Source organism: Neofelis nebulosa, chromosome 11, assembly GCF_028018385.1.
Source record: "Neofelis nebulosa isolate mNeoNeb1 chromosome 11, mNeoNeb1.pri, whole genome shotgun sequence".
Taxonomy (NCBI): Eukaryota; Metazoa; Chordata; class Mammalia; order Carnivora; family Felidae; genus Neofelis; species Neofelis nebulosa.
Window position 1 is genome coordinate 13,559,361 of NC_080792.1, and position 23,651 is coordinate 13,583,011.

General features: G+C 45.7%; 1 protein-coding gene and 1 long non-coding RNA gene across 4 annotated transcripts in view; both read left to right on the plus strand.

Moving 5' to 3' along the window:
• The window catches only part of KDSR (3-ketodihydrosphingosine reductase), a 37,649-nt gene that overhangs the window by 2,510 nt on the left and 11,488 nt on the right, over positions 1-23,651 (plus strand). For 2 of the 3 annotated variants that reach the window (XM_058691876.1, XM_058691877.1), the window contains exons 2-7: positions 2,830-2,919; positions 5,000-5,056; positions 9,140-9,205; positions 9,395-9,490; positions 15,780-15,971; positions 21,843-21,926. In XM_058691876.1, coding sequence (XP_058547859.1) covers positions 2,830-2,919; positions 5,000-5,056; positions 9,140-9,205; positions 9,395-9,490; positions 15,780-15,971; positions 21,843-21,926 — 585 coding nt within the window. Of the gene's footprint in view, positions 1-2,829; positions 2,920-4,999; positions 5,057-9,139; positions 9,206-9,394; positions 9,491-10,548; positions 10,778-15,779; positions 15,972-21,842; positions 21,927-23,651 lie in introns of those variants that run through there. The other variant, XM_058691878.1, reaches the window with a different exon arrangement.
• On the plus strand, positions 15,978-16,465 carry LOC131489959 (uncharacterized). Its single transcript, XR_009250850.1, has 2 exons — positions 15,978-16,130; positions 16,250-16,465. It is a non-coding gene; the product is annotated as an uncharacterized LOC131489959 (long non-coding RNA).

Here is a 23,651-nt window from a genome sequence, read left to right on the forward strand (position 1 = left end):
TTCTATTTTCTTGTACCACTCAGCATAACATAGCCTAGACTTGGTTTATGTCTATTCTTAGATGCCTTTGAAGAATTAGCTTGATTAGAAGGTTCGTTTCCCATGAGCTCTGACCCAAGGATTGTGTCTTAACCTTGCTGTTATGGAAAAAACTTACAAGTGATCACGCTGAGCCGTTCTTGGCTATGCAGTAAATGTGCACAGCTAGCTTACCTCTCGCAGTCTAGAAGAAGGACGGCAATAACAATAGCACTTTAGAGTATATACATTTTCTCATCAACCTCCTAACTTCAACTTCCGTTAATTTATTGAATAACAAACAGGGACACTTTACTTACAACTTTTTGGGGCATTGTATTTTTCAGAGAAATGGTACCGTGCACCATTTTGCAAATTCATGTAGGCCGAGTGCTAATTTAGCAACTGTTTATGCCAGGTTCTGTGCTCACAGTGAGGGAGATAAATTGGACTCGGTGCTCGTCCTCAAGGAGCTTATAGTCAGGTGAGGGAGCTAAGACACGTGCACAAAGTAGAAAGTGACAGGTAAAGGAAGGACAGGGCTGGGTGGCAGGAAAGCTTCTTGGAGGAGAGGACATTGGAACTGGCCTCTGCAGGGTAGGTGGGATTTGGATCGGTAGGTATGTGGGGGTTGTAGGGTGGAGGGACATCGAGGTGGCAGCAGTCCCATCATACGGCAGCTGGGGTCCTGTCAACTGCTACGGAAATGGAATGTCTGGTGGAAATTAAGGCAAAGCCACCGTGAGATATCTCAGCAGCCAAGAGCTCCTCAGAGGCCACTGTTAGTTGGGGCAACAGGTAGATTTTTACAGTAGCCTTCTGTAGATAATTAGTTAATTATCTGCCAAGGAAATCTCTTCCATAGTGAGGACTTGAGGCTAAAGAGAAGTTGGGGAGCCTAAGCCCCCAAGAGATTGGTACATTGTGTAGGAGTGGCTTCACGATGGTTTTAAAGTCATTGAGATGGGGCCAAAGATGTTCATTACAGCATGATATATAGCTGGCAGTAAAATATTTGAAATAATCCAAATGTCCGGTAGAGGGAAATGGTCAATTAAGTTTTAATACAGCTCCTTAATGTAATATTATGAAGCCTTTTAGTTTTTTGGGCATAAGCTATCTATCTATATATAGATATATGTGATAAGATATATCTCTGTATATAGATATGTATCTTAGGATGTGATACCATGTAAGGACAGGTTCCCCTCTGATACTTCTCCACTTCCTTCACCAGACAAGCCTGGGCCCCCTGCTCTCTTGACCATGTTGTATAATTTGCGTAGTAAAAATGACTAGGACAATAGTGTTGCATTTGTCTTACTGAGCTAAATATATATTGAGTCCTTCCTATAGGCGGGGCACTGTGCCAAGTGCTAGGAATATACTGGGGAGCAGAACTAGAGTTGGTATTTTTGTGGCGTTTAGGAGGCTGTGATAGGAGAGATGATTGTGAATCAAATAATCGCACAAATACACGCATGGCTGTTTGATTATGTGAGCGCCATTGAGTAAAGGACAAAGAATGTAGTGCTGAAAAGTGGATTGAGGTTGGGGAAGGGGCAGTGAGTGAAGGTTTTGCTGAGGAAGTGATGTGTGAGCTGAGATTTAATGGGTGAGTGGGGTGCCAGCTAGATGACAAGGCGGGGAAGAACGTTCCTGGCTGGGAAATAGAACGTGCAAAGATCCTGGGGTTGGAGGGAGCATGGAACTCAAAACAGTCAGTAGGGCTGAGCTATAGAATGTGAGGGGCAGAATAGCCCAAGAAGAAAAACTTTACTTTTCAATATTTGCATGTGATCATATATTACTTTTATAGTAAACAGTCTCATAAAATCTCAGAAGAGCTAGGTTGGTGACTATTCTTTTTGTCTCTTGTGGAGATTGTCATATAGAAGATATGTAAGTAAGGAAATAAGATTCATTTGGATTTGGACCCAGAGGTAGATTAATGTATTATTTATTAGCTCGATGTATAGGGCACTTGCCCTCCAGTGAACTCAGAAAAATATGGGTGGGCAATTTATAATTCAGTACCAAAAAACAGTCAAAGCAGCAGGACCTGTGGACAGCAAAATCTTTCATGTTTGTACTTAACTTCATTCATTCACCCCAGGATGTAGAAACTACAGTAGCTGAAAATCTGGTTCACTCGCACTCTCTCTCTCTGTCTCTCAAAAATACATAAACGTTGGAAAAATTTTAAAAATCTCGTTCTTGTAGATTGGGTTTTAGAGCCCATCGTAGTTGTTTTGTTTGTTTTTTAATTTTTTTAATGTTTTATTTATTTATTTATTTATTTATTTATTTATTTATTTATTTTTTGAGAGAGAGAGAGAGAGAGAGTGTGAATGGGGGGGGACAGAGAGAAAGGGAGACATAGAATCTAAAGCAGGCTCCCAGCCCCAAGCTGTCAGAGCCCGACGCAGGGCTTGAACCCATACACTGCGAGATCGTGACCTGAGCCAAAGTCAGACGCCCAACCGACTGAGCCACCCAGGCACCCCTGTTTGTTTTGTTTTGTTTTTTAATGTTTATTTATTTTGAGAGAGAGAGAGCGTGTGTGCGCGTGTGCAAGTGGGGAAGGGACATAGAATGAGAGAAAGAGAGAATCCCAAGCAGGATCTGCACGTCAGCACAGAGCCCCGTGTGGGGCTTGAACTCACCAACTGTGAGATCATGACCTGAGCCAATAGCAAAAGTCGGACGCTTAACCAGCCGAGCCACCCAAGTGCCCCCCCCAGTGTAAACAAACCTCCCACAGAAGGGAAATTTCAAGAGCCAAGAAGATTTTATTATTTTTGCTTTTAGGTTACAGGAGGCTCCAGCGGCATCGGGAAGTGTATTGCTATCGAGTGCTATAAACAAGGAGCGTTTATAACTCTGGTGGCACGAAATGAGGTAAGTCTCCTGGGTGTGTTGTTCCTAACTTACTTCTTCAGCTTTAGGTTAGTCAGGGGCTGTGCAGATGTCCCAGCGTTCACACCTGTGCTAGGAATCGCTCCTCTCCCTGGATCAACGAGTGACTTTTGAACCATTGGTTATTTCTCACATTCAGGGCAAAAAGATTTTTTGGTTGAAGTCGGGTCAGTTCCACAAATAATTTATTTAGTTTCAACAACTGTTAGGCAACATCAGAGGCAATGCACATTGAGATGGGAGAGGCCACAGACCGTCTGGGGCATACGTCCCTGGCCGTGGGGAGCCGGGCTGGGCCCCCACCTGCCCTCGGGTGGCGGCCCAGCCGGTCGCCGAGCTGATACCCGAGTCCGGGAGGACGTGCAGGTGTTTCTGCGTAATTTGCTTATGACATGACGCACGTCTCTGGTGAAATCCAGGCTCCTCGGGGGCCTCTTGTTCCTCCCCAGCAGTTTAGCAAAATGTGTGTTTTTTCTGTGTCAAGTCAACACGAAGTCTGTTTTTTCTTTTTTCTTTTCTTTTCTCCTCTCCTCTCCTCTCCTCTCCTCTCCTCTCCTCTCCTCTCCTCTCCTCTCCTGTCCTCTCCTCTTTTTCCCCCCAGGGTCTGTTATTCTTGCCAAAGCTGTTTCCGCAGCCAAAGCAGTCACACTGTATTCACACGAACAGTTGTGGGGTCCTCTTGCTCCAGGGAGGCGGGGGGGGGGGGGGGGGGGGGGGGGGGAGGTGACCATGACCGCATTGTGCCCCGCCGTTATTCTGTGCTGGGCATCATGCTTGGCTCGTGGTTGTGGAAAGAAGAAACAAGGCAGGAATGGGCTGCCTGGGGGTGTTGGCTTCACATAGGCCACAGGAGGGCACAGCAGGGTGACCGCTTGGGTGGGGGTGCACAGCTGCCAGGGAGGGCCTCTGGGGGAACTGTTTAAACAACGGCACAGAAGTAGGCTTCGATGTTCGTAATTTCTTCTTAAACTCAAGAAGGGCAGAATTGCTACCTTTCGTGGGTATCCTGACATCCCTAACCATGCATTTGTTTTGGCGTTGAAGTCACTTTGCGGGAGTGAAAACATAATTTCAGTAAAGTGGCATTATCTGAGATTCAAGCAATGCTGATATTTGACACGAGACAGATAAGAAGGAGACAGAGGAGGGCCTGGGTTTCAGGTGCTCGCAAGCTCTTTCTGTGGTCCTCACATTGCGAGGCATGAATGAGCAGACGAGCCTCCTGGGATCCAGAAATTCTTTATTTTCTAACGTCATTCTTTATTCCAATTTGGACAAAGGCAAGTTGTGTGTATCTTTATTAATAGAACAGCACTGTTTCATTATAGACACGTTCATGTTTAGGAATCGCATGTGTCTTTCCAAAGGATTCCTCTGCCGTTTTGTTCTTCTCAAGCTGTCCTGGTGTATTCAAGTGACAACTTTTATAGCACATTAAGACACTGTAAACTGATATATCTGTCTTCTTGGAAATGAGTGAAATAAGCAAAATGGAGACCTTGGAAGAATTACTCAACTGGGGGGGACCTTTGCTTCTTTTCAGATTATTTTTGAAAGTAGCCAGGATTAGATTTTCTCAGTCCGTCGCAAAAGTGACTTTTCCTATCTATATTTGCTTTTATAGTAGGGGAGGGAGATAGTGGACAGTCGCTTATGAAAGTACTCTTGACATGGAATCACATGTTCCCTTAAGTTTGGGAAGCATTGCGTGGCCACGTGGTTGTTCCCGTTTTATATCATGGCTAAATAATGTCAGATCAAAACATTTATTAGAATTGATATGGTGCCCATCAGCAATTAAGTTGTTAATTGGGATTTTGCAGTTCATTTATTTTTCTGTCATCTTTCTCTGCAGTGAATTAAAACCCTCTCTATCACTTGGTTGTAGTTTTATAGCTTCTGTCTTTCGTAGACTGTGGCCCATAGCTATGCAATATAGGTGCCGTCTCGTGTGTTTTCTAGAATTTAATAAACACACAAATAATTGCGTTTTCACTCCATTTAAACAAGCAAGCAGGCAAATAGACAATCAGCAGAACTAATTGTTCTTTTTTGCTTTTAGGACAAGCTGCTGCAGGCAAAGAAAGAAATTGAAAAGCACTCTATTAACGATAAACAGGTATGATCAGTCTTCATGATGCATTTTCTGTACTAATCGACACAGTTGTATAGAGGGAAAAAAGGGTTATTTCAACTGAGAATAGTTCATTGAAAGCATGTAGGATTTTTTTTTTTCATTAAAATACCTGTCAGACTGTTTTTTAAACAGGCCAAATTGTTTGAATTGTCTTCAGGTTATCACAAAAAAAGTTATAGACTTTGACATACACTCACAAATGACCAAATAACGTTTTTCTAGAAAATGATTTTATTTCAATTATTTATTTAAGTTAACTTCATACAAACACTTAAGAGGAAAGGAGTATTAAAATTTTTTTGGCTATGGAATTTTTGGATAAATAAAAATGGTATGTGTGTGTGTATCTTTCAGTATAAAACATGACATTAAGTTATATTACACTCATCACCCAGCTTAAGTAATGAGATTTATCGGGGCCCCTGAGCCCCCCTTTGGTGAGCCCATATAAGCTGAATCCTCTGGTCTCATTCCTAGAGGCAGCCTCCAACCTGACTTTTGTGTTGATGAGTCCTTTGCTTTTCTTCCTAATTTGACTGTATGTGCACGTGACCCTAAATAGTGTACCGTTTACTTCTCTTCGTTTTGAACTTTATGGCATCACTCTTATTTTTTTGTCAGCCTTATTAAAGCACAATTCACTTGCCATTCAACTCACCGATTTAAAGTGTACAATTCAGCGGTGTTTAGCGTATCCACAGAGTTGCACAAACGTCACGAGAGTCAACTTTAGAACTTTCTCATCATCCCGTGAAGTCCGCACCCAGTCACTCCCCACTTCTCCCAGCCCGCTCTCCCCACCCCTGCCCTGGGCAATCACTGGTCTACTTTCTGTCTCTGTTAGATTTGGAGGACATCATTCTGTATGCATTTTTGTGCAACTTGATTTCTTCACTAGATACTGTTTTTTCAAATTTCCTCCGTGTGGCCACATAAAGCAGTAGTCCACTCATTTTTTTTTTTTTTACCGCTCTGCAGCATTTTCCTACAAATATGTACACTGCCTTTTGTTCATCAGTTCTGCTGGTGGTAGCTATTTCATTTCCAGTTTTTTGGTTAGTTTTATTTCTTGCCATTACTAAAGTTTTTCTCCATGTCTCTGTGTGCTTGCCCAAGAGTGGACCGTGCCGGGAAATGGCATCGTGGGCTAACGGCGTGTGTGTGCATTTCAGCAGCTTCGCCCACCAGCAATGCCCGGTGGTTCTCGTTGTTCGCATCCTTGCCAGCCCTTGGTACTGGCACGCTCTCTAATTTTTGCCTTTCAGATGGGTATTAGATGGTATTTCACTGTAGTTTTGACTGCCTCTTTTTCCCCCTCCAAAATATGTTAGAGACCTTTCCATGTCAATAAAAATAAATCAGCCTCATTGTTTTCACGGCCGTGGCGCAGTCTCGGGCGCCCCACGGTGTGTTTAGTTCCCTGTACAGGGTTGCATGTCTTTGGCTCTGGTACTCTGTGCTGCAGGTGGAAATTGTCACGCACGCCTCCTTGCGCACATATGTGAGGTTTTCTCTACTCCTGTGGCCTCCGATCGTGCCTGTGAACATGGAAAGCAGGCAGCTTCGCAAAGCTTCCTGTTTTTGTTTTGTTTTCGTATTTGTGTAAATTCTGATAGAGGAAGAAATATCCTCTAAAACCAAGGAGCTTGAATGCTCCCGGCTAAAGGCCAGGCCTGTGGTCAGCACCGTCTCTGTGCCCCGGACTTCTTCTCCGTGGCTCCTGCCCCCACTTCGTCTGTCAGAAGACTTTAGGGCATGTGACAGGTTCCTGACATCTACATCAGGGAAGGGAAGATCGTCAGGGCCCGGGGTGGCACGAGGGAGCTCCGTCCTCCTGCTGGCACAGAGTGGGTTTGTTGTATGGCTTAGCGTAAGCAGTGCCCGTGGAGTGGATGCTCTTTTCCTGGTGATTTGTTGACCCTTTTTTTCCCTGAAATTTTGCTGGCCTGTGGCATAGCTTCTATTTATAGTAAATGATCTAATACTATATAAAAAGACTTGTGTAAAAATCCCGTGATTATAGGGATATAAAACCCAAGGGCAACTCTTCTGGAGTATTCTCGGTTACATTTGTGTTTCCTTTTCTTAGGAATTTAGATCGTCTGGATAGGGTTCCTTCCTGCATCAAGTAGGACTTGCCGCCTGGTGCAGCAGATTCTAAGGTGGTGTCCTTTCATGTCGTGGCTTTATTCTTCACGTTGTGTCTTCCTAGAGCTAGAGGGGATCTTTGGCGTCACCAGCTTCTGATCCCTTTGCTTGAAGGTGAGGCCACTGCAGGCTCCCCAGGTTCTGCTCAGCCAGTGAACGAAGGGGCCGCCCGCCTTGCGCCCGCAGCTACATGTGGGTGCACGCATTGACGCGTCTGTGCCCTCGTTCTGTCTGCCCCGTGGCGTGGCGGCCAGTGTCAACAGAGAAGAACTCATGGAAATACCGAGAAGAAATGCCTTTCTGCTTCTCTCGGTGACCCCCCTTGGAACGTAGAACATTCCTATGTCAGAGGCTAAGCTCTGGCTTTGAAAACATTATCCAAAAAAGGAAACTAAAACAATAGCTCATTGTCGGTACCCATTAGTATTCTTAACTGCTGTTTTACAAAGTTCTATCAAAGTAAGTAAGCACTGAAATATGTGCTTTTTTTCCCCCCCTTTCCTTCTTCCCTTCCTTCCCTCCTTCCTTTCCAAAGACTAATTGTTTTCCATGGTAAGCACGGGCTGGCCTCTTCCTACCGTCTCTCTGGGCTGTGAACCTCTGGACACGGCCAGGTTTGTCCTGGGCTCTGGGTGGGTTTCCCTTGGTGACCCCTTGTCTAGAGAATCTGTGAGTGGCGGGTCACAAGCTCCCACAGGCCCAGAGCGACCCTTGGCCTTGAAGGATAAAGTCACCTGGCTCAGCCTCTGAGGAGGGACCCGAACTGAGGTCCCAGGCCTTGGTGAGTAGGTATGGTGTGCGTATCTCTGTATTCTGCCCGCCGATAGGGAACCCCAGGAGGGCAGTCACAGCTCTGGTATGGCTCCAATAGGAGTCTTTGTGTAAGCTTATTTATTAGACTTATTGTTTTTATTTTTAACAACCTAAGGTGTTAACTTGAGATACGATTTATGTACAGTTTATTTTTCACGTGAATTATGTTTTCTTTTCAACAACCTGAGATGTAATTGATGTACCGTAAACCACACCCACCGAAGGGGTACAGGGCGCGCTTGGGTGGCTTAGTCGGCTCTCAGCTCAGGGCTTGATCTCAGGGGCGTGAGTTTTAAGCCCTGCATCAGGCTCCATGCTGCATGTGAAGCCTACTCAAAAAAACAAAAAACTAAAAATAAATAAAAAAGAGTACAGTTTGATGGCTTTTGACAGATACATACGCATGTGAAACCACCAGTGAAATGGACACAGAACGTGTCCATATCTCTAGGGTTCCCTTTGCCTCTTTGCTGTCCGGGCCTCTCTCCACATCTGGCTGCAGGTGATCTCAGACCTGCTTTCTGTCACTATAGATCAGTGGCATTCCAAGAGGAGCTTTTTACATTTCGTTTACTTTCTGTTTCTGGCTTTACTGAGGTATAATTGACAAAAACTGAATGTATTTAAGGTGTATCACGTGATGATTTGATACACATTTACACTGTGAAATGTTTACCGCCTCAAGCTGGCTCACACATCCATCACCTCACATAGTTATTGTGTGCGTGTGACTATGGGAGTTGAGAACACGGAAGGTCCACTCTCTTAGCCGGTTTCAAGCAGACAATGCAGTGTTCGGAACAGGAGTCACCACACCGTACGTGAGATTCCCAGAACTTACTTATTTTATGCCTAAAAATCTGTACTTTGGCCAACATTTCTTAACACATGTTTTTGAGTTTGTGCAAGAGTTTTTTGTGAAAATGGCCAAGAAAATTAAGCTCTCCTGTTGCACCATCAGATTTCTGGACACTACTATCTGTGCATACAAAACTAGACTCCCTAGTTATTGGAAACAATTGCCTTTACTTTAAAAAAATTGTTTAAAAAATAGTTTTAGACACCTGCATGGCTTTGATCATTTTTGTGTCCTCTTTCTAACAGGTGGTGCTTTGTATATCAGTTGACGTATCTCAAGACTACAGCCAAGTAGAAAATGTCATAAAACAAGTAAGGGGCCGGGTTAACCGGAAAGAATTCACTTGCCTTTCGATTGGTTCTTACTGTTTTAGCGTGCAGTGTGGAGCTGTTAAATCATCTCTGTAGGTTTAATGGTTTTATAGATTGTATTTATTGGCGTTGATCTGCTACGACGCGATTCTTCTCTTTCTTATTGCCTGCTCTCATAAATTTTTCCAGGCACAGGAAAAACTGGGCCCAGTAGACATGCTTGTGAACTGTGCAGGAATGTCGCTTTCGGGAAAATTTGAAGACCTTGAAGTTAGCACTTTTGAAGTAAGTAGACATTTGTGTTTTTCGCTGGTCGAGTAGGCCATATGCCAGAAGTAGGACGGGGCTACAGGTGAAGGCTTTACCAACGGCATAGATAAAATGCATTCAGGATTAATAGACGTTTTAGAAGGCGAGGGGAGGGTTCAACAAGGTTTTGGTTCCAGTGCCGTGACCATCCAGCGTTAAGAGTTCAGACGGGTCTCTGGACCGTGGCTTCCCGAGCTGTAACACGGGGGTGACCCCTCCAAGCGGACACACATCGCTGTGACGACTCACCGAGCTACTCCCTTTAAGAGAGGTCTCTGCAAGCCAAGGGCTGCTGGGTTTTCATCTCAAGCGTCAGGGTTTGGGAAGCCAAAAAAGCTCATGAGCAGACCCTTTTGAGTTCTGAAATCAAGACGAAAAGACCATGCGTCATGTTTCTGTTTATACTTTTAAACAAGTTTTCCAGGGAACTTCTCTTAGTAATCTATGTCAGCTCTAAATAAATGGACATCGGTTTTGAAATCTTTCTGAAGTACAAGACAGTCTTTTAGGGGCACCTGGGTGGCTGAGTCAGTTAATTGTCTGACTTCGGCTCAGCTTGTGATCTCCCGGTTTGTGGGTTCGAACCCTGAGTCCGGCTTTGTGCTGACAGCTCAGAGCCCGGAGCCTGCTTCGGATTCTGTGTCTCCCTCTCTCTCTGTCCCTCCCCTCCCCCTCAAAAATAAATAAACATTAAAAAAAATTTTAAAACAGGTTTTTAGTTGCCATCCTATCAACTGTCTTTTTCTTCACGTTCCATTAGCCTTTACTGCTGTAGTGGATTTTTTTTTTTTTTTAACGTTTATTTATTTTTGAGACAGAGAGAAACAGAGCATGAACGGGGGAGGGTCAGAGAGAGAGGGAGACACAGAATCTGAAACAAGCTCCAGGCTCTGAACAGTTAGCACAGAGCCTGACGCGGGGCTTGAACTCACATACCGTGAGATCGTGACCTGAGCCGAAGTCGGACGCTCAACCGACTGAGCCACCCAGGTGCCCCTGTAGTAGATTTTGAACGCTTTACCCCGCGAAGGTAAATGCCATCCCCCTTTTGTGGAGAAGGAGACTGTGGGCCTAGTAGTTGAGATGCCTTGCTTCTGGCGGCCTGTGGGAAGGCGTGTGGCCTGTGTGATACAAAGTCCAGTCAGAGGAGAGTCCAGACGTAGCTGTAAGCAGAGGGCACCTGATCTGGGGCTGGAGTGTATTAAGGCTCCTTTATCTACTCGGCCTAAATAAGGCAGTTGTCTTGACCTGCACGCCTTTACTGTAAGTAATCGAAGGGGGACTTTGAAGATGATTTCAACAGCTGGATAAAGAATCAGTTGGGGAAGCTCGTGGTCGTATTCGTCTCGGTGTGACGTGCTGAGGGGGCCAGCAGGAAAGGGGTCGGGTGTGTATGAGCGTGAGCGAATGTATGAGAATGTGTGAGTGTGTGTGTGAGAGAGAGAGATTGAGAGAGAGAGAGGCTAACAGAGGGGGAATCCACAGACCCACCCTGACTGAGCACGGAGGGCGAACTCAAGGAACTGACCAGGAGCCTTTACAGGCCAGAGGGGTGGGGAGTCAGCTCTTGGAGCGATGTGGAGTGGAGCAGGGGCCAGAACCGCTGGGGCCTAATGGCCACCACGGGGAGTTTGGATTTTAGTCCAAAACCTTTTGAAGGGGCTTAAGGTCAGCTGGGTGGTGGTGTGATCTGCGTTTCGGTTGTTAGAGGTGCTTTCTGCCTGCTGCATCAGGAGGGAAGGTAGTCGAGGCAGGGGTGGTGATGGGGAAACCTCGGAGTGAGGGGTGGGGGACAGAGGTCAGCACGCAGTTGGCAGGGGGAGGAGTGGGCAGCTGATAGCGGGTGTCGGAAGCGGTCTCAGCCCAGTGAGAACCAGACTTTTATTTATTTATTTATTTATTTATTTATTTTTAACGTTTTATTTATTTTTGAGACAGAGGGAGACAGAGCATGAGCAGGGGAGGGACAGAAAGAGAGGGAGACACAGAATCCGAAGCAGGCTCCAGGCTCCAAGCTGTCAGCACAGAGCCCGACACGGGGCTCGAACTCACGAACCGCGAGATCATGACCTGAGCCGAAGTCGGACGCTCAACCGACTGAGCCACCCAGGCGCCCTGAGAACCAGACTTTTAAAAAGAGAGGACTGTTAACCCAAAGCCTGTTGCCTCTATCGGTGACCAGGCCTCCCCCCCCTCCACCCCGCCCCATGTTCATGGCCCGCTCTAGAAGAGCCCTCTTCCCGGCTGAGGCCGGTATCTATCTGCCCCTCGGCTGTCCCCCTTCTCTGTCTCCGTCCCTTGCCGTGTCGTGGTCACATCTGGATGTGTGCTCATCGTGGGTAAGGCCTGTTGGAACGCCCACTGCTAGGCTTGATGCATTTTCTGAAGATAAGAGTTCATTTCTATTTAAAATCAATTCGCTTTCATTTTTTTTTTTTAATTTGATTGTTTTGTTTTGATGATTTGTTTGTTCGCTTGGTTGGTTTTAGCTTTACTGAGGCCCACAGGGTTCTCATGCACAGAAGTTGCCTGCACAGGATACTTGTTAGAACTCATCGCTGGGGGGGTCTCAGCACGTGCTGTATGATTCCCCGGGGAGAGGACTTTGGGAAATTTGCCTGGTTCCTCTGGACTTTGGCCCAGGTGCCTTTTGCCCTTGCTGATTTTGTTTTGTGCCTTTTCACTGTCATAAATCTTAGTCACGGGTATGATCAGGGGCAGAGTTCCGTGAGGTTGTCCGTGAATCACCGAAACTGGTGGTGGTCCCGGGGAACTTCTCTTAATTTTCCTTTTTAATGGTTTTCTTTGTGGATCCTTGGAACTATATTTTGTTTTATCTACCTGTGGATTTTAAGGATAATTATTGTCAGCTTTTGATTGGGGTTACATTGAGTCTGTAGATCCACATGGGGATAACTGACATTGTAACAATAACCGAGTCTTCTAACCTGTGAACGTAGTGTATATCTCCCATTTATTTACATTTTCTTTTGCGTCTCAGCAGTGTTTTGTAGGTTTCAATGTATGGGTCTTACACATCGTTTTTCAGCATTTCCTGTTTTTTGATGCTAGTGTAAATGGCATTTTTCATGTCAGTTTCTGAGTGTTCATTGCGAACGAACGTAGAGAAATCCAATTAATATTTTTGTATTGATCTTGCAGTCTTGCTAAAGTCAGTTATTGATTCTAGTGCTCACTGGCTTTTCTTCATTCAAGATCATGTCATCTGCAACAATTTTACTTTTTCTGTTCCCATCTGGATACCCTTATTGTACGGCTAGAACATCCAGTACAGAATAGAAGTTGTGAGAGCAGACATACTTGTGGTGTTCCTGATCTTGGGAGAAAACTTTTGTTTTGTTTTGTTTTTTAATCATTAAGTATGATGTTTTCTGTAGTTCTGTTTTGCTTTGTTTTGGTAGATGTCTTTTATCAAGTTGAGAAAGTTCTTTTCTATTCCTAGCTTGCTGAGAGTGTTTATAAGGAATGGAGGTTGAATTTTGGCAGGTGTTTTTTCTGCATCTATTGGGAGGATCACAGAATTCTGTTTTTAGTTTGTTAATATGGTGAATTACACTGATTAATTTCCCATGTTAAACCAGCTTGCATTCCTGGGATAGACCCAGTTGTAGTTTTTTTCTGATTTTTTTGTAAAAGTATTGCTGACCTCTTAGCATAAGTGGGGGAGTATTCCTGCCTATTCACTTTTCTGGAAGGATTTGTGTAGGATTGATATTAACCTTCTTTAAATGTTTGGTAGAATTTACCACGGAAGCCTAAGGTTTTCTTTGTGGGAAGATTTCTAACTTTAATTCAATTTCTTTAATAAATGTAGGGCTACATCTATATCTTCTTATCTATTTCTTTTGAGTGACTTTGGTAGCTTGTGTCTTTCAAGGAATTGGTCCATTTCATCTAAGTCATTGAATTGATTGGCAGAGTTATTCATCATATTCCGTTATTGTCCTTTTAATATCTATAGATAAACACCTGACTTTTCATTTCAGCTCAGGTCATTATCTTGTGGTTCATGGGTTTGAGTCCCACATTGGGCTCTGTGCTGGTAGTACAGAGCCTACTTGGGGTTCTCTCTCTCCCTCTGTCTGCCCCTCCCTGGCCTCTCAAAATAGATAAATAAACTTAGAGTTTGTAGTGATGTCATCCCCCTCATTCTTGAGATTGATAATTTGTGTCCTTTATCTTTCTTGACCAGCATGGCTAGAGATTTTTCAGTTTTATTGATCTTCTTAATAACCAGCTTTCGGTTTTGTTAATTTTCTGTTTTCTATTTCATTTATTTTTCTGTTTTCTATTTCATTTATTTCCTTCTTTTATTTTTAATATTTTTTTCTGCATGCTTTTGGTTTAATTTGTTCTTATATGTATGTATATATGTATATATATATGTATATATATATATATATATATATATTTTTAATTTTTGAGAGAAAGAGACAGAGCACAAAGGGGGAGGGGCAGAGAGAGAGGGAGACACAGAATCCAAAGCGGGCCCCAGGCTCTGAGCTATCAGTACAGAGCCCGACGTGGGACTTGAACTCACAAGCTGCGAGATCATGACCTGAGCCAAAGTCAGATGCTTAACCAACTGAGTCACCCAGGCGCCCCCAGTTTCTCTGCTCCTTGCTTCTAGCATTCAGCTTTCCACTAAGTTTGTTATCACTCGCCATGCTGATTTTCAGCTTCCAAAATGTTATTTTCTTTCCTGTTGTCTGTGCTCTGTGGGTTCTTGCCTTTACAAAAATTTATCTTTTTTTTTTTTTTTAAACGTTTTATTTATTTTTGAGACAGAGAGAGACAGAGCATGAACGGGGGAGGGGCAGAGAGAGAGGGAGACTCAGAATCGGAAGCAGGCTCCAGGCTCTGAGCCATCAGCCCAGAGCCCGACACGGGGCTTGAACTCACAGACCGCGAGATTGTGACCTGAGCTGAAGTCGGACGCTTAACCGACTGAGCCACCCAGGCGCCCCAAAAATTTATCTTTTTATTGAGATTTTAGTTAGGTCTCTAGAAGGGAGCTGAAGTGAACACTTGGGTTTAGTGTGCTATCTTTTCGGGGTACTTTTTAAGAGCATTTTTGTTATCAAGACAATATAATGATATTAAAAGACATTTTGGGAAAAGTGGGAATCCCAACATCCTAACACAATCATTTACAGTGTTCTGGAGTTCCTTGGTTTTGCACCTATGCACGTGTACTTTTGTGTAATATTTGAATTAGTTACAGTCACTGTAAATATAGTATGCAATGAAGTGTTTGGTTTCACATGGTGATAGATCTAGTATTTTTACAGGACTTTAAATATAGAAACATTTCTTAATATTTTATTTATCTTAGAGAGAGAGAGCACACCCATGCACGAGCAGGGGAGGGGCAGAGAGAGAGGGAGAGAGAAAATCCCAAGCAGGCTCCACTCTGTCATCACAGAGTCTGACACGGGGCTCGATCTCATGAAATGAGACCATGACCTGAGCCGAAATCAAGGGTCAGCCTCTTAACCAACTGAGCCACCCAGGTGCCCCTTAATATAGAAACATTTTAATGCCAGTACTCTTAGATTTTCAAGTTAAAATGTAAGGTTTTTGAGAGTTGCCAGGATGAAAGGAAGATACACTCTTGGTACCTACGTAAGTTCTTACCCATCATGATGTAAGAGCCAACACTGACCGAGCAGGTGACGGTGGGTCAGAGGCTATGCCTTGACTTGTGTTTCCTCTTTCAACGCTTGCAACAACCCTGTGGCTAATACCTGCACTAGCCCTGTGTGCAGCTGCCGAAATAAGTAGTGCCTGACTCTCTTGTTCATCATCCAATAGGTAGTAACCACAGTCCATGCCGTTAACCACGTCCTAGTCTCTTTGTGATGTTTCCGAAGCTTGGAACTAACAGGGCCAGAGATCCTTGGGGGGCTTTTTCCTAAAACTGTTTTTCAGAAAGTATTGCTTGCAGTACACAGCATACTTTGGATCAGGAGAAGACTAATCCTGACCGGTTTTCAGCGAAGACATCACTGCCGTCACGAGGAGAATAAGAGACTAGACTGAAGTAGGCTTGAGAGGGCAGGTCATGGGCACCGGGGCGCATTTACAGCATCACTGCATCGTTCATTCCCTCGACACATCCCTTGGGCTCCCAGTCACTTGGGCTCCACTGGCCCTCAGATCCGGAGAGCAGACAACTGCCGTGGAGCGCAGCCCTGAGGCTTTGACCTTGCTCACTCCTCACGTGGCCCTTTGTTCCCGGCAGAGACTAATGAGCGTCAACTACCTGGGCAGCGTGTACCCCAGCCGAGCAGTGATCACCACCATGAAGGAGCGTCGTGTCGGCCGGATAGTCTTTGTCTCGTCCCAGGCAGGACAGCTGGGATTATTCGGTTTTACGGCCTACTCTTCATCCAAGTTTGCCATCAGGGGACTGGCTGAAGCTTTGCAGATGGAGGTAAACGCTGTATTCAGTTTCACAGTTTTTATCTTCCAGCTCGGCAGTGGATGTTCCCCTTTGGTTTGCAGCTACTTGCCACGTGTTGTCGTATCACGTTAGACATTTGTAGACGTGACGTTAGCGAAAGGGCATCGGCTCAGCCCTTGAATTCTGCAGGTAACATTTTTCATCGCATAAAGACTCTACTGGGGATAGAAGCAAAAGGGCTGGGAGGTGTTTCGCTGGCTTAACTTAATACACAAAGTACTACTTTATATTTACTCTGTAGTTTTCAGTCTAATACCATGTGAGCCTGCGATTCTCTAGAGGTGTTTCTTTAACGAAAAGATCTCTGCTTTAAGACCGAGTGATGAAATTAGCACGTGTTTGAGGGAAAAGCTTGAATCAGCTCCCATCTAGCTCTCAGCTGTGAGACAAATCATTTAACTGGGTCTGTTTCCTTTTCTGTAAAACAAGAGGGTTGGATTAAAAATATCGTTTGGCTCTCCTGAGACTTATACTTTAGTATCTTAAAGAAATCTTGATGAGAGCGAATGCTTTTTATTTTCACAGTTAAGAGAACGTGTTGTGAAAGAGGGTGTGGTTAGCATTAGCATCGAAATAAATGCTTGTCATGATGTGACAACCTTCACACAACCTCAGCTGTGGGAAGCTGACTGCCGCATTGTTGTCCAATGGGGACGCTTAGAAAGTACCACACATATCTATCCCAAATCACACACTGAAAAGGCAAGGTAAAATTCTTTCTATTGTAACTTGCACTGAAATGTAACACTACATCGTGATGTTAAAAGCCCGGAAGAAAATTCATTTTGGCCACCCTTCTCATGGTAGGAGTGTGTGTGACTTGGGGATCCTGTTTAATAATTTAGGTTAGGGGTTGGCAACTTTTTTCTGTAAAGGGCCAGATTGTAGGCATTTTAGCCTTCAAGGGCTGGATGGTGTCTGTCGCGACTACTCAAGTCTACTGTGAGAGCAGGAAAACAACCATGTGCAATAGGTAAATGAACAGAGATAGCTGTGTTCCGGTAAAACTTTATTTGCAAAAAGAGGTAGAGGGCCAGATTTGTCCATAGGGCCATAGTTGGCTGACCGCCGATTTATAAAATCCCCAGAGGGGCGCCTGGGTGGCGCAGTCGGTTAAGCGTCCGACTTCAGCCAGGTCACGATCTCGCGGTCCGTGAGTTCGAGCCCCGCGTCAGGCTCTGGGCTGATGGCTCGGAGCCTGGAGCCTGTTTCCGATTCTGTGTCTCCCTCTCTCTCTGCCCCTCCCCCGTTCATGCTCTGTCTCTCTCTGTCCCAAAAATAAATAAAAAACGTTGAAAAAAAAAAAATAAAATAAAATAAAATCCCCAGAAGAGCCCTTGATGGTGTGTGACAGAGCACCACATTGCCCAGCATCACAGTACAGATGAGTTGTCCAATCAATGACAGAAACCTCATGCACCACTTAGAGACTGGTAGACTGTGCCATTCTCATCGAAAAGGAACCAGCCCCAAATTTCATTTTCATCAGCTTGCTTAATACTCATAATCAATAAGGGGCACCTGGGTGGCTCAGTCGGTTAAGCCTCCGACTTTGGTTCAGGTCATGATCTCACAGTTTATGTGAGTTCGAGCCCCACATCGGGCTCTGTGCTGACAGCTCAGGGCCTGGAGCCTGCTTCAGATTCTCTGTCTCCTTCTCTCTCTGCCCCTCCCCTGCTCATGCTCTGTCTCTCTCTCTCTTTCTCTCTCAAAAATAAATAAAAATTAAAAAAAATACTCATAATCAATAATAGCTCTTTATAATATGTTTAGCCAATAGGACACATAAGGCTGTGAAATTTCAAACAAGAATGCCAGCATTTCTTTTGAAATTTTTACTTGGAAAGTCCCTTTGCAAATAACCATTTATTTATGTTTTTATTAAAATGTTTATTTATTTTGAAAGAGAGCAAGAGTGAGCACGCACATCCGTGCACATGAGCAGGGGAGGGGCAGAGAGAAGGAGAATCCCAAGCAGGCTCTGCATTGTTGGCACAGAGCCCAGTACGGGACTCGGTCTCACCAACCATGAGATCATGACCTGAGCTGAAATCGAGAGTCAGGTGCTTCGCCAACTGAGCCACCCAGGCACGCTTATAAAAGTTTTGGGAAATCTGTGAGGCACATGTTGTTTTGCCACCTGATAGATACGAGCGCTGAGTTTTGGTAGTTCATGGAGTTGCTTAAAGCCACTTTGTTACTTTGTAACAAACGCAGTAACAACGTCTTGGCTTTCTGGTTCCCTGGGCAGATGATGTGTCTATAATTCAGGTCAGAAGTTACCTGATTGATCCGGCCTTAGACATCTGGTAAGTGAAGGGCTGTTTTGGAAATGAAAAATCTGCTTATTAGGGCTTTTTGTCCCTAAGCCTTGTACATGGTAGAACAGACATGTTACTGAAGAGGAGGAAAAGGAAAGTGAGTTGCTAATACAGACAGAGTCCCCAAAGCCTCTTTGTGACAAATGTGATTCACACGCTGCAGGAAGCTTGCCTGGACTTGAAAGTCAGCTTGACTGCTGTCCATATTCAGACTCCATGAAAAATGTCCCCACAGAAACACGGAATAAGATAAACACGTGAAAAGTAGGCTTAGAGGAGAATAAATTCAATAATCAAAATCCAGTTTGTTCATAGTTAGACCTACATCAGAACAGTTGTTTCCCTGCAAACTTACAGTGTTGTTTTGGAAACCTGGATACTTCAGTCTGTTTTGCCATCGTGGTTGTGTTTTCTGTGAATGAAACAGACCTCATAGAATTGCTCAGACTTGAAGTACTTTGTGATGATCTTTCTCGGGTTAATTTTTTTTTAAATTTTTTTTTAACGTTTATTTATTTTTGAGACAGAGAGTCAGAGCATGAACAGGGGAGGGTCAGAGAGAGAGGGAGACACAGAATCTGACACAGGCTCCAGGCTCTGAGCTGCCAGCACAGAGCCCGATGCAGGGCTGGAACTCATGAGCTGTGAGATCATGACCTGGGCCGAAGTTGGACGCTCAACCGACTGAGCCACCCAGGTGCCCCGGTTTAACTAACTCTTAAGTCTTCCTGTCCACCCCACCCTTTGCCCACCAAACTGAAGTAGGACCCTAGCCATGCTTTGTGCATAATAAAACATTTGTTGCACCTTTTGGTGTTCCTTTTTTTTTTTAAACTCTGTTTTTTTAGGTACAAATGTATGATTTAAAGATTCTAAAAGTTAATCTTTCTGGAAAGCCAACTTCTGCTGGGTTACGGCCAAAGATGTGGGTAGCAGAGACCAAGTCAAAGAAAAATAGCTTTTGTGCTTCCCTCCTTCCCGTCATGCTCCCCTCCCCCTAAGGCCATCTTGTCCCACAGCCTTGAAAAGTAAGCTTAGGTGAAATTCTGGAGCTTCTCAGACACAGCTCTGCTCCTCCCTCCAGGACCCCCGCCCCCCTCGCCCCGTCTTCGTTTCGATGGAATTAGGAACCACACATTGTAGGTGGGATGATTTTGGTAGTCAGTTCTTGAGCAGACGGTTGTCTTTCTGATTGAAATGGAGACCAGGGGAAGGAAGAACATGACGAAAAGCATGGAGGTGGGCAGAGCAGGAGAAAAGAGGATGGTCAGTCAGCAGGGACAAGGAGAAACACACGGCCACAAGGTGAGCAGAGGAGTCAGCTAGTGAAGTCGGCTTGTAAATTCCTAGAGACAGGGGTGATCTCTAGGAGTCGGCATCGTCTGAGCAAGAGCAAGTGAAGCCACATCAACCCCCTTTCGTTTTCTGCCGGGGCTGTGGGACTAGTTGATTAAAGGAAAGTGTAGATGGAGTATAGCGTATGTAGATGTTACCGGTTATTTGACCAAGAGTTTCAAGAGACCGGCCGCGCCACGAGGGCAGGGGCTCTCTCGCGTTGTTGACGTCCACGTCTTCATTCACAGAACAATACGGGACTCATTCAGTAAGTATCCCTTGGATGAGTAAATACAACAACGAAGGGATTAGCCGCCGGAGGAACCCAACCACAGACTGAGAGGGTCATGTGACTTCAAGACTACCAGCACCCCAAACTGCTTCTTCCGGGACCGGCTTCTTCCAACCCCGACGATCTGTGTCTACGCCAGGAGAAAGCTGTTCTGAAAAGCTGTTTCAGGCGTTTGGTAGCTCAGCCATAACCTTGAACTTGAGAAACACTGCTCTGACACACTGTCTTACATTCGCTTGTGCGCCAAGGTCCTTACGCATTTCAGGGGGAAGGGGCACAGGAGCGTTAGAGGAACGTCTGAGTCGAGTCTGCTTCAGGCCTTCTGTGGGCCAGTTACCACTCACCGGCTTTTTTGCTGGTGTTTTTGTCTGGTCTGTGCACAACAGAGGGCAAGGCCGTGGGAGACGGTTTTTGAAGTCACTATCTCAAAAACAAGTGGAAGAGAAATTGCTTGCTCATCAACCTCACTGGCTGGCCCGAATCCAGAGCTATTTCTGAGCACGGCTGGGCCTTGAAGCTGCATGCCCCGTGGAGGCCGAGTGAACGGGCTCTCTCACGCCCTGAGTGCAGTGGCTCTGAACCAACAAAGACATCACCCTTTGCTATTGTGCTGTTCAGCATGGCTGGCCAGGATCTAATGCTTCTCCCGACCCCGACAGCTCCTCCCACAGGCTTCAGAACTGTGCCCGGCAGAGGGACCCAGGGAGAATAAGGGCTGTGTGAACAGACGGGACCCTGGGGTGCTCTCAGGGGCTGTTGCCTGAGGACTCGCTATTAGCACTTTTCAACCTCCTTGAGATGCACAGTGGCCTACCTACCCCCAGCTGTGTGTCCGCTTTTAACTCCCCAAGGTAGCTAGGTAGCATCCTGGGGCTAAGCAGCAAGCCAGGAGCAAGTAAAAATCGGGACAGAAATTTGGATGGTGTGAACTATCACCCTTAGAGCCACTAAGAATCAGGGCCAGATGAGAGTGGAGCAGGGCCACTGAAGTGCAGGATCTTTGGGAAGGGTATGTCCTGGCCCACTCGCTCTGGGGAGAATCTTCTGGAATTGCTGGGGGTATATTTCTGAGTGGAGGCGTGGAGGCCTTGTAGTGAGGCAAAGAAGCCTGGGAACCTGTTTGAAGCTGGGAAGGGGTTTCTGCATATAAATAAGGGTGAGGTCGTCTTTCCTGGAGTTGCTTGGCTGGTCTGACCTGGCGGCTCCACTGGGGGGCGGGGGGTGGGGGGGGGTGGGGAGGGGTGGAGAATCCTGTTGGTTTCTTCTGTGGGGGAGGGTACAAGTGACTCCTGACTCCCTATTGGGCAGGGGCTGGTGGCTTAGGGAGTTCCCGACCAGGCAGACTTCTCAGGGGATCCGTGTAGTTCTAGGCCTGGCTCTGAAGAGCATAGGAAAAGGGTTTTGACTGATCTTGACGTATTGTGTAGATGAAATCAACAAGAGCTTCAGAAGCGGCTGTGAAGAATGCCAGGTTTGCAGTCGCAGAGACCGGTCCCATGGTCCTGCACACAGTGCTGAGTGGTGTCCGGGGGGTGGGGGCAGGCGGGAAAGGAGACCTCCCTTTAGCTGTCCACCTTCCTCCTGGACAGCTCCTAGGGCCTTGCCTGCTCAGTGGGGGTGGGCAGCACTCAGAAGGAGGTGAATCTCCGCCAGCTGTTTTCGGGAGTAGAGGTTGTTGGGGCGAACCCTGTGCCTTTGTTTCCAAATGATCTTCATGGAGAGGAGTTTTCCTGACCCAGTCGGTGCTGGTTCTCCACCCAGAGCCACATTCTGCCTTGGGAAAATCAGGGCAGGATTCACGACGTTTGCCTGGTGGCCGGTGCAGGTGGCTAAGGGTCGTTGCAGAATTGGACCTTGTTTACTGAAGGGGCACATGTTGTTTCCGAAATGCAGGTGAAGCCATATAACGTCTACGTCACAGTGGCCTACCCGCCCGACACAGATACCCCTGGGTTTGCGGAAGAAAACAAAACAAAGGTAAGTATTCCTCTGTGTCTGTTTCGAGCCTTTAATGTTGTAAATCTTCCTTTTTCAATTTTCTGACTTTCCACCCCTCAGCCTGGAGTCATTCTCATCATACAGAAAACTGCGTTCTTTACAATTGATGTGCAAGGTAGAGGCCTCTGAACTTTCCAGAACTCTCATGTGGAGTCTTAGAGAACACAGCCCATATTTTCCAAGGCCATGCGTTTTGCTAATAATCTTCAAAGGCTTACTTAATTAATAAGGTATTATCTTCACGAATACAGCCTGCATTTTTAGCAAATGAGAGGATACTCTTTAGAAATAATATCCTCTCCTCTGGACTTAAACACCTGGTTGCCGGGGCACCTCAGACTTAGCGTTTCCAAAACGGAATGTTTGATGCCCTCTCATTGCCCCCTCATTGCTTTTCATCTCCTTGGTAACCGAGAAGCCAGCCTTGGTTCTTCCTCCCACACCACACATCTTGACCTGCGCACTTCCTCCTGGCTCTACTCTCAGAACTTGTCCTGAATTGGCCCGTTTTTTTTCAGACCGCGGCTGTTGGTACCATCCTCGTAATGGTAGCTGCTGGGATTTTTGCCCGAACTGCTCTTCATAATCTTCGAACTGGTGTGCCTGCTTCTGCCCCTCTTCCTGACCCCCTGTCTGTTCCTCATATAGTGACCAGTGATCCTTTTATACTGTCAGTCAGGTCTTGGCACTCCCCTGTTCAAACACCTCTTCTGCAAGGAAGAAAAAAAAAAAGCCAAAAACAAAACCAGGAAAAACCCTTCTTAAACAGCACGGTTTAATAGAATGCTCCAGAATGGAAATGTTCTGTGTCTGCCTTCTCCAATCTGGTAGTCACATTGTGGCTGTTGAACACTTGAATGCAGCTAGTGGGACCCCCCCCCCCCCCCGCCATCATAAAACTGAATTTTTAATTTTGACTCCTTTAAAGTTAGTATTAAAACGCACATGTTGGTCTTGTCATGTGTTAGTATGGCCCCAGTGGCTCCCATTATGCCTAGAGTAGAATCCAAAGGTCTTTTCTTTAAAAAAAATTTTTTTTAACATTTATTTATTTTTGAGAGACAGAGAGAGAACACGAGTGGGGGAAGGGCAGAGAGAGAGAGGGAGATACAGAATTCGAAGCAGGCTCCAGGCTCTGAGCTGTCAGCACGGAGCCCTATGTGAGATCGTGACCTGAGCCAAAGTCAGCAGCTTCACCGACTGAGCCACCCGGGAGCCCCGAATCCAAAGGTCTTGCAGCTCATTGGGTTTTGCACTATGTGGACCTTGGCCACCTGTCCACAGTGGTGTCTCCTGTTGCCCTCAGCCCTACCAGAGCCCCCCATCTGTTCTTTGAGCTTGCCCAGGCTGTCCTCACCTGTGGGCTTTGTTTATGCTTGCTCCCTTCTCTCTCTGGATGTTCAAATGGCTTCATCCCTTGTTTCTTTCTATCTCTGTACAGACATCACCCTGAGAGGACTTCCCTGACCCTCTGTCTCTCAAATGTCAGTGCCTTGGAACACTCACCATCCTTTCCTCTGGCTTTGCTTTTCTCTATGATGCTTATCAGCACTGGACATGTACATCACACACAATGACAGACTGAGCTGAAGGCAAGCTTTGCACGTTGTTCAAAGGAACTTCTTTCTTCCTTGCCTTGATGCATTGTAGGCATCCTCCGAGCACATGAATCAAGTGGAGAAGAAAGGAATCGACCAGAACTTA